This window comes from Microtus ochrogaster, chromosome 18 (genome assembly GCF_000317375.1).
Source record: "Microtus ochrogaster isolate Prairie Vole_2 chromosome 18, MicOch1.0, whole genome shotgun sequence".
Taxonomy (NCBI): Eukaryota; Metazoa; Chordata; class Mammalia; order Rodentia; family Cricetidae; genus Microtus; species Microtus ochrogaster.
In genome coordinates, this window is record NC_022020.1 from 5711608 (window position 1) to 5722839 (window position 11232).

Consider the following 11232-nt stretch of genomic DNA (forward strand, 5'->3'; position numbering starts at 1 on the left):
GGAGGAGGAGGAAGAGGAGGAGGAGGAGGAGGAGGAGGAGGAGTCACAGAGATGAGACTCATGAGGGTCAGGTTTGGTAGCAAGTGCCCTCACCTGTTGTTAGGCCTTCTCTTCAGCCCAAAATAAAGTCACTCTTCAACTTTCATTTCTGTTGAGTACTTTAGTAATCTAAAAGCCAAAATTTTTAATTAATTGTTTTTTAAGAGCAGGATTTCATGGTATGATTTAAGTGTATAATACTGGCTGGCCTGATGTAGCATTCTTGCTACTACATGTACTACGGTCCTGTAGTGCCTGTACTACATGTACTATGATACTATGCCTGTAGCCTACCACCTGCACTACTGGACAGGACTGGACGCTAGCTGGGAAAAGGGCTGGAGATTTTAAACATATACACACAGACAGAGACATGGGGACACGGGTCATCCTTGAAACAAGAATGCCCCCTTTATTGTGTTCAGGGACAGCTTATATAGGGATCCTTGACTGATAGCCATGCCCCAGCCAAACCAACCAGAAACCACTCTTCAGCCATCCGGAACTCCTGAGGGTCTCTGCTCAGAGCAGCTGCAAACACAGGATAACAAGTTGTTTTTCTCAGAGCAGCTGCAAACATAACAAGTTGTTTACAGGAAATTCAGGGTCCACAGCCCCCAACAGCCTGAAACTCACTTTGGTAGATTAAACTATTCTCACACTCACAGAGATCTGTCTGCCTTTGTTTTCTGAGTGTTGGGATTAAAGGCCCAACCACCAGGCCTAAAATGAATTTTATTGATTCCTATGAGTCCAAAAGCACTAACTTGACATTTTGTCATTAAATGTTTAATTATTTTCCTTTATGTGCCACTTCCCCAAAGAAATGGAACCCTAGGATTCCCAAAAAAATATAAGCAGGCAGGTTTTTCCTTTAATGTAACCATAGGTTCATGAATTTAAGCATCTGATGTGTTTGCATCCATTGTATTTGCCATGTTTGTAGTAACAGTCCCTCTTATCACACACTACATTTACGACCCCAAGTCCTAAATAGATGGTGCTGACTCCTGTATGCACAAGATTGTATCCTGTACCTGTGAACGCTTTCACCCCATTAAAAAGAAGCATTTTCCTCACATATCCAAATTGTCAGCATCACTGTCTTTGTGCTTGAGAGGCATTACCAAATAAACAGTAGCGCTGTGGCCAGTCTGATACCGGAAACGACTGCAGTGGGTGGCATACACAGATCAGATGGAGCATGATGGTGCAGGATTCCATTGTACTACATACAGAGAACTTCATACATGTAATGGCAGGTGGCGAAGTTGCAAAGGAACTACTACAGACAGATTGTCCATTTTCACCTGTTAGAGGCCTCCTGGGTCAAACAGTCCCATGATAGAAGCTGCAAAATGTCTGGTGGAAGGTGTTCTTAGCTGGGGCAGTTTAGAGCACTTGACCCCTCTTCCACAGGATGAGTTTGGTTCCCAGCAGCCATGTCAGGTGGCTCACAGTTGCCTGCAGCTTCAGCTCCAGGAGACCCAGCCCTATGGGAAGTGTGCATGCTTGCACGCGTGTCATGTGTGTTTGGATACACTTAAGCAAGTGATGTTAATATAGCTTTTTCTGCTTTATCAGTTTTCCTTTAGTTGTATATCCTGAAAATTGTAATAATGACTGTCTTCTTTTTTAGCTGTCATGTGACTGCTGTGGCTTGTTCTCTAGCAGTAAACCCTTGTTTCGTTCACTGCAAGGCTAATGCACCTAATGATGCAGTGAATGAAGAGCTTTGTTCTGTGTCTTCGAGACAGTCCTAGATTAATACGATCTTACAGGGCAATAGCTTGTGGTTTCAGTGTTTCCTGAAGTAAGAGTAGCTTTATTTCTGATGCTGTTGGGTAGCTAAGGAAACAGGAAGTGGATAAAGGTGGAAAGATGGTAAAGGTCTCGGTGATCGTGTGCTCCTCCTGCTGAGAAGTCTAGGAGACCCTGGTGTACTTGTCTTGATGCTCTGATAAATACCTGGCAAAAGCAACATGAGGAAGGACGGGTTTCTTTTGGCTCACAGTTGTAAGATCTCTTGCATCACAGTTGGGAGGTCACAGCAGCAGGACTTGAGGCAGCTTGTCTTCCTGTATCCCCAGTTGGGAAGCAGAGAGCCATGAATGCTGGTGCTCAGCTCTCTTCCTCCGGTCCATGGAATGGTATCCCCCACAGCTAAGATGGGTCTTTATCTCAGCTGACCAGCACTCCTGGGCATGCCCAGAGACAACCTAATGTTGATAGTCCTTCATAGGTGTGCCCAGAGACTGTCTCCTAAGTGACTCTAGATTCTGTCAGGTTGGCAGTATTATACATCAGGTCTGGTCAGGGACACAAAGCTTACAGCCTTTTAAGTGATGCTCTCCTTGAGTCTGCCTTGGATGCAGTCGTCTAGTGAGTACCTGCTACATGTATTATGCTCAGAGGGCATATGGTAAAAACAGATTCTACATATGCCTCGATTTCATAAATTCTTTGACAAAAATATTGTATAGCAAAATTTTATCCACCCTTTCTTGCTCTCCCTTTTTTAATTCATGCATTACAATAGAGTTGAGGGTTTTAAAAGTTAGAATACTCAGTATAGTTGTAAACAGAATAGTTAAAATTTGTTTTGAAGAAAAATTCTTTCCAGTTAAAGGAACATGAAATTCCAATCAAGAAGAGTAGGTGTGTCCCCAAGAAATCATTTTAAAAATCATCTTTTATGTTTCAGAGTATTTAAGTGAACTTAAGTATTTAAGTTCACTGAGAGTGTTTCTATTAGAAACAACATATATATATTATATATTATATATACATGCAATTTGATATTTATAATTATACATATAATTTGTCCAGTAGTTGGCTTCATAAAGATATAAATTTGTATGTATTTGTGCAAGTCATTAAACTCAGAAGGGAGCCATTAAGAGGAGAGTCTTAAGGGGTAGGGGAAAGAGAGGGTGGACCACGTGTGGCAGGATAGCAGAAGGGGGCACTTGACAGAGAATGGGCCAGTGAGCATAGAGAAAATAAGGGATGGACGAGAGCAGTAGAGGAAGGGAACAAATAAGAAATCATGCATGAAATGACACAGTGAAACATACTTTGTGTGCTGACAAAGTATTTAGTCTGAAATACTTACCAATAGTAGGCCTTTAATAAACACTTGAAAAGAATCTTTTGTTTTCATAATACACAGAACATTTCAAATAGAATGAGTGTTTGGGGGTTTTTCTCTTATGAGTTCTATTTTTTTTTTATTTTTAATTCAGATTTTAAACCAGAAATCTTCTAGTAACAAACAGGTTAACTTTAAATTCCTTTTCCCTCCAGAGAAAGTAGCATACAGAATTTCCCTCATATTGAGGTAGTTCGGAAAAAAGAAGAGCGAAGGAAATTGCTTGGGCACACATGTAAAGAGTGTGAAATTGTAAGTACTGATGTAAACACTTCTTTTGAATTTGATTTTATAGGTCATAAGTGCAAGCTGGATCTCATGGGCATTTCCTCAACTGAGACTTGTTCCTCTCTGATTACTCCAGCTGTTTCTGGTACACACAAACCAACAGTATAACTGGCCCTATGTCAGTTTGACACACAAACACATCACTGTTAAGCCACAACCATAGCCAAGATGGCACATTAAACATAATAAAATATAAATAACTTTAAAAGTCCCAGTCTTTTCGAAGACAGACACAATGTGCTGTGCCCTCACACATCAGCAATTAATCATGAAAATGCCCCACAGATTTGCCTACAGGTGTCTAGGTTCCTTTTCCCAGGAGAACGCTTCTCAACTACCTGTGTCAAGTTGATAAAATTAAGCAGCGCATCAGTACAAATAAAACCATTTGCTAGTTTTCATAGCACAGTGTTGACCTGCTTTCCTCCTCAGTATTCAGTTCCTTTGCTGCTAATTATTGGGCATTTTTTTATGTGCTCCTGCTAACTGTCTACTGTAAAAGAGTCTTTTAAGTGGTAAGAATAAATAAAGGTACAACTCCCATGTACTTAAATGTAATTTGTAGCTTACTATCTGGAAGTCTATTCCAGTGTCTGTTCCAGATGTATGGTAAAAGAGTGTGGTAGTGACCACAAATCTCACATGTGTAAAACAAATTTGTTTTCTACATTTGATTCCCATACTTTAGGACTCAGTCTCTTATATGTCTGAAGTTTGATTTTGTTTTCTAATTTTGGTTTTGAGGAGAAGATTCTAGTTACTGTGCTTCTTGCATATATGAATAACTTGTCTTTCATTAAGTCCCACAGATTCTACCTGCATAAAATTCCCCTTTACATTTATTTACTCTCTCTACTACCAACACCTGGGACATACCCAGGTACTGTCTTACCCTGGACTGTTGAGTACTCTGCCTTTCTTAATAGACTTCACCGTTTAGAACATAAGCAAAAAGACAGTCCTAATACTGCTCACCTGTAGTCTTCCTTTATGTTCTTACCTCTTATTAAACACAGTGGTCTTTTGTAGTTGGAGGCCATTCATTTGTTCCTGGCTGCCCAGACTTGAAATAATCACACAGAAACTATATTATTTCCAATACTATTTGGCCATTCTACTTAACCGTATTGCTAGCTAGCTCTCGTGTTTTGCATTACCCATTTCTATTAATTTGTGTATTGCCACGTGGTTGTGGCTTACTGAGTAAAATTCTATTTTGCCTCTGTCTCTGGCAGGACTACATAGCTTATCACCAATTCCACCTACTTTATCTATTTCTCTCTATAGATAGATAGATAGATAGATAGATAGATAGATAGATAGATAGATAGATAGATAGATAGATAGATAGATAGATACATACATACATACATACATACATACATACATACATACATACATATTTCCAGCCTGGCTATATTCTGTTAAGCCATAACAGAATATCTGTTGGGCCAAAAGCAGCTTCTTTATTAACCAATAAAACATAGATGGACTTCCCACACCAGTCTTTTGTGGTTTTTCCTAATGATCTTTTAGAATAGAAGTTAAATCATGCCAGTACCTTTCAGTATCTTCTCAGCTTACTGCAGGCCCCGAGGTAGCTCAGTGTCAGTGTGCCAGGGTTGGCGACTGTTAGCAACAAACGTCTATGATAAAGGAAGGCTGTGTTGATTGACACTATGATACAAGCTCCTTTCCTCGTTTGTGAATCAAGCACTGACTGTCTTACTATCATTATCATTATTATTACAATATCAGTATTATTTCCTTAGAATGTTTAAAACAAATAGCTTTTTAGTTTCTAGTTTGTAATCAGTAAACATAACACTGTTTATTATTCCCTGTTGTTGTTAGTACTATGCAGATATGCCAGCAGAAGAAAGAGAAAAGAAGTTGGCTTCCTGCTCCCGACACCGATTTCGCTACATTCCACCCAGCACACCAGAGAATTTCTGGGAAGTTGGTTTTCCTTCTACTCAGACATGTCTGGAAAGGGGTAGGGTTATAGATTTTAGTATTTTAGATTTTTTTAAAGTCTGAATATTAACCCTTTTCTCTCTAACTCTATCTTGTGCTGCACATTAGGTGCTGATTCTGCAACATGCAAGTGAATTCCTGAGTCGGAAAGATTTTCCACTGCTGTGTTAATTTATTTGGGATTAGACATTGCTTATAATGTCCTTAATGGGACTGTGTATTATGAGCTTTGTCATTCAGATTCATCCTGTCAAGATGAAATTTAAGTAAATAAATCTTACAAAGGTTAGAATGTTGGCATGTCCCCAGTTCCTTCAAATTTGACAGTTACATTTAATATGCATCACCACAGCTAGATTTTAAAATTTTAAATAGTGATTTTTGTCCTCACTGTCACTGATAGCACAGCGCTAAGAAAATTTGAGTATACTGAATTTTCATGAAAAAGGATGCAATTTCAGAGAAACTTTGTATATTTAACTGTAAGAAAGAAATACACAAGGTCATTGACATTGTTTCTCCTGGTCATTGCATAGAATCAGATAAGATGGCCACACTGGTTGTTTGCCCTGTTAGCCTGGCCCAGAGCACCGTCCTGCACTGAAAATTACAGGGTTGGAGGTGCCTGGGAAGAATCTGAATGGTGTGGAGAACATAGAGGTGTCTCACTGAGTGCAATAACTACCACAAAAAACTTTGAGGAAAATCACCTGGAATTTGTAATAATAGCAGAGTTTGGGTTTAGCATTGTGGCCCCATATACAAACCTATAAGGGCAATTTAGAGAAACTCCTGAGAGCGCAGATACTCAGTTAGGCAGAACGAGGGCATGGTTCTCATACTCTTTCAGTTTTGTCAACTTTAGTAAGTGATGTGTTTTCCATAGGTCTCCACCCTCACCTGGGAAGTCAGTGTAGTAGAAGTACTTTAAGGAACATGAGAGCTCTCTGAGGTGGTGAACAGGGAGCATTTTATAAACGTTTGCATAAATGAGTAGACTTGATAAAATCATTCATCACATCAGAAATACTCAGGCATTAGCGATGTATCATGAATATATATTGAAGAATGCTATTGTTTCATTTGGATTAGTTTTGTGTTTTAAGATAGGGTCCCATGAAGCCCAGACTGGCTTTGAACTCCAGATCCTCCTGCCTTGGCTTCCTCAGTGCTGGGATTACAAACAGCCACCATGCTCATCTGTGCTAAAAGAAATGCATGTTAATAATGTACTGTTCTAAATTCATTGTTTGTTTTTCAGGTTACATCAAGGAAGATCTTGATCTTTGCCCTCGTCCCAAAAGACGGCAGCCTTACAACGCAGTGTTTTCTCCAAAGGGCAAGGAGCAGAGGACCTAGATGTCTGAGTCAAAGCAGAGCAGATGACCTTTGGTTTTTTGGTTTTTTTTTTTTTTTTTTTTAGTTATTTATAGTTAAAGTTGTAATAAACATTGATCTTTGATTTTTTGATCTTCTATAAATTGATTTATAAATGAGTTTTCTATTAAAAATGTTTAAGCAACATTTACCTACTATACAAATAGCTATTTAAAAATGTGGATGTGTTTATTTGTTGTTGGGTTTTTTTTTTTTTTTTGGTCTTTTGTACCTTTAAACAATAAGGCATTTCATTTTTCAGTCTAACTCAAGGGTTTTTGTACTTTTGTCTTAGGGTTTCCATTGCTGTGCAGAGACACCATGATCATGGCAACTCTTCTAAAGGAAAACATTTCATTGGGGCTGGCTTAGTTCAGAGGTCTAGTCCATTATCATCATGGTGGGATGGTGGTGTGTAAGCAGACGTGATGCTGGAGAAGATGAGAATTCTATATCCTGATCAGCAGGCAGCAGGAAAAGAAGGCCACACTAGATTTGGCTTGAGCATTTGAGACCTCAAAGGCTGTCCCCCAGTGACACACTTTTTCCAACAAGTTCGCATGTCCTAATGGTGCAATACCCTAATGGTAGTCATTTTCTTTCAAACCACCATAACTTTATTTGGTAATTATAGCTATTGAAATATGATTGTTGTAGCCTATAATTTGCTCCTTACAGGTCTTCTTACTCAGTTTCCTCTGTGTGTACATGTAGAAGTACTGATGTGGGATTCCCCTCTGTGTGCTGTGCATACCTTGGTTGATAAGCTGCTGTGAGCCTAGAGCAGGGCAGAACAGAGCTAGGTGGGGAAACCAAACTGAATGGGGAGAAAAAAGGTGGAGTCAGGGAGAAGCCATGGAGCTGCCAGAGACAGATATGCTGAAACTTTGCTGGTAAGCCACAGCCACATGGCCATACACAGATTAATGGAGATGGGTTAATTTAAGATATAAGAGCCAGAAATAAACTTATGCTATTGGCCAAACAGTATTGCAAATAATATGGTTTATGAGTGGTTATTTTGGGGCTGAGCAGCCAGGAACAAACAAGCAGCCTCATACAACAGTTCAGTCTTACACAGGGTGACAAGATAAAATTTAAATAACTTAATTACTAATGGGTTAGACAACGGTCACACTATCACTACACAGGCAACCTTCCTATGCTTAGGCTGCTTTATAAAAAGCAAAATCAACTAGAGGTGGACACCACACGTCTGTGGCCTGCTCAGAGATCTCTCAGACTCCTAGCTTGTGGATATGAGCTCTGCTTCTGGAAGGAAGCAGCCATGGACCCTCACGTACATGTGACTTCTTTTGTAAAACATTTTTGATTTATTTGTGGTTCTTTGGGACAGGGTCTCCCTATGTGGTCTTGGCTGTTCTGGAACTCACTGCCTCCTCCTGCCTCTAGCTCCCTTCTGGGATTAAAGGTGTGGATAACCGCACCCAGCTCTGTAAAACATCTTAAGGGGATAAAACAGCCTGTGCTTTTTTCTTTTCTCATAGAACATAAAAATGATTCTAGATACTGCATAGCTTTCTTACAGCCACAAAGATAAATGTAACACAGAGTTTGGAAGAGCAGAAAAGAGATCTGGGTCACTGGGGTGTGGTATGGGGGGTTTACAGAACTATAAGCCTCTGACTGGTGACTTTTTTTTAAGGCGAGGGAAAAACCAATCATTTGTTTTTAAATGGTTGTCTGGGGGAGCTATTTGTCACAGATTAACATCACTATTAAGTGAGCAGGTTATTCAAGAATTAAAAGAGAAAATCCTACGTGCAACCAAAAAGATGGTCAGCAAAAAAGCAAAACCCACCAGACACAAGATAACTATTGAAGAAAGAAAGTGATGAACAGAAGCTACCATAGTGATGTAAAAGCTTGAGAGCCAAACAGTGTATAGAGTAGATCTGGACCCTGGATCCTCATGAAGCTGAGTCAATCCAGCACAATCAGACATTAAATGATATTTGAAATACCTATCTAACTGAAATATATATCTAGAAGTCCTAACAAGACTACAAGCTTGACTATTATAGATAATTTTCTACTAACCTATATTTCTTAATTATACATTACTTTTTAAATGAGCTGCACAAACACAATACATTAATCAAGAACAGAAATACATATACACAGTATAACAAAATTGACTTTAAATTTGTATCAATAGACCAAGCAAAGTATTCACATCTATAGCATATTCCCCTTTAAATGTAAACAAACATTTATAAACAATATTTGGGAATTTGGGTGTATTTATCTCCAAACTGCTTCCTGCTTTTTGTTGGGCAAAGTAATTTTTGGGTGTGTTCATGGTGACCTTTTCGGAGATCTTGGTCCATAAAACCACATTAGTCTGGAGGAAATCCATAGGTTCTCATCTTCTAAACAAAAGAACCTCTTTCCATAGCAACAAATCCTTAGACCCACATTCTGAATTCAAGATACCTTTTAAAAAATTCTATGCTGGTTTAGGTTAGCAATACAATGAAATGTCTCTCCTACTTAGCTTCACAGTCAAATAATTTAAAGAAACACAATAATATACATAATCCAGACTTTGTGTATTCCATCTTACATGGCTTACTTTATTACTTTTTTACAAGTTTAATATTTATTATCTTTACTCCTTTAATTTATGACTGTCTGTACTCTTAGATTACATTTGATGTCTCTTTATTTTTCTTCTCTCTCCCAAGCCTGTGTACATTTTTTTAAACATACTGCGTCTCATTTAGAGGTCTTTTATGTCTGAATCTGTCCTTATTGCATATCTGTAATCCTTTTCTGACCAGGATGGCTTCTTAAAATGCTAAGTGCTTCTTAAAAACCTAAGCAGTGGCATTGCTGGGACAAATACGGCCCTGCCTACTTGCTCTACCCAGTCCAACATGGCAGAAGTCTGTTCACTGCCTTACTTGTCAACACAACTCTGGGATCAGTTGGCCCAAACTGCCACTGCCACCAAGTAACTTGCAGCATGCTGCTCACAAACCCCATTTAAGTGCTCAGCCTCAGGAAAGAGCCAGAGTTATTGCTGGCAGCACAAACCAGGAAGCTGCCATTTTGAAACAGCACTTGGTTTTTTTGCTACCGCCAAATCAGGAAGGCCTCTCATAGGGAGCTGCCGCATGGCTGCCAGCTAAAAAAAATAATGTAGCTAAACTTTGTTTTTCTGTGTCTAGAATTCCTTTCCAAGCCCCCCTCAGATTTTATGTGGATTTCCTGGCACATGTTGGTGCACCAGTTTGTAGTAGGAGCCCACTTGTTTGTTCCTGGCTGCTCAGCTCTGAAATAGCCACTCAGAAACTATATTATTTGCAATACTGTTTGGCCAATAGCTTAAACATTTCTGGCTAACTCATATCCTAAACTAACCCATCTCCATTAATCTGTGTATTGCCACATGGCTATGGGTTACTGGTAAAGTTTCAGCATGTCTCTGGCAGCTCCACGGCTTCTCCCTGACTCCACCTTTTTCTCCCAGAATTCAGTTTCATTTTCCTCACCTAGTTCTGCTATAGGCTCAAAGCAGTTTCTTTATTCATTAACCAATACAAGCAACACATAGAAGGACTTCTACACCATTTCCCCTTTTCTGTTTAAATAGTGGTGCCACTATCTCTTCTTTATCTTCTATTAGCCAGCCTAATCTTGAAGTAATAGTGAAAGAAAAGCATTTAAATGCAAGTGGAAGTTTATGACACAGCACACTCTCAGACTTTGAAAAGATAATGTATAGGGGCTGGAGAGGTGGTTAAGAGCACTTGCTGCTCTTGCAGAAGACCCATGTTTGGTTTCCAGCACTCATATATGGTATCCAGAACTGCAGTTCCAGGGGATTTGACACCTTCTGCTGGCCTCCTTGAGCACTAGGCAAGCATGTGGTGCACACACACATAAACACAGTCAAACACTCATACACATAAAAGACATTGTGTGGAGGACTGGAGGGAGTGCTCAGTGTTAAGAACACTGGGTTCAGCTCCCAGCACCCACATGGCAGTCTACAACCACCCCTAACTAGTCCCAGGGGACCTGAATCCTGGCCACCTGGGGCACCAAGCACTCACATGGTTCACAGACACACATGCAAGCAAACACCTCTACACTTTTTTTAAAGATAATGGTTAGAATTGGGCTTCATATATTTGTAAATGATTCATGTCTAATATAAATATATCACTTAAGTGGCTAGTTATAGTTCTGTGTAATTTTAGTTGCATAGAAGTTTTTTTTTTAATTGGACTGATTCAGATGCTGGACATATGCAGAACTATCTACCATCACTTAACATCTGAGTAACTCCTGCCTTTGATAAACATTCTGATTAAACATTTTCTATAGCAGCTATTTGAATGAGCTAGTTGGGAGTCCCGCAGGGTATATAG

The 11232-nt window shown here is 39.4% G+C and overlaps 1 protein-coding gene across 1 annotated transcript in view; it reads left to right on the forward strand.

Annotated features, from left to right (window-relative positions):
- Positions 1 to 6996, forward strand: part of Rbbp8 (RB binding protein 8, endonuclease) — an 85301-nt gene extending 78305 nt beyond the window's left edge. The window contains exons 17-19 of the mRNA XM_005355757.3: positions 3346 to 3442; positions 5333 to 5474; positions 6717 to 6996. Coding sequence (XP_005355814.1) covers positions 3346 to 3442; positions 5333 to 5474; positions 6717 to 6814 — 337 coding nt within the window. The 3' untranslated portion in view covers positions 6815 to 6996. The remainder of the gene's footprint in view (positions 1 to 3345; positions 3443 to 5332; positions 5475 to 6716) is intronic.
- The last annotated feature ends 4236 nt before the right edge of the window (positions 6997 to 11232 follow it).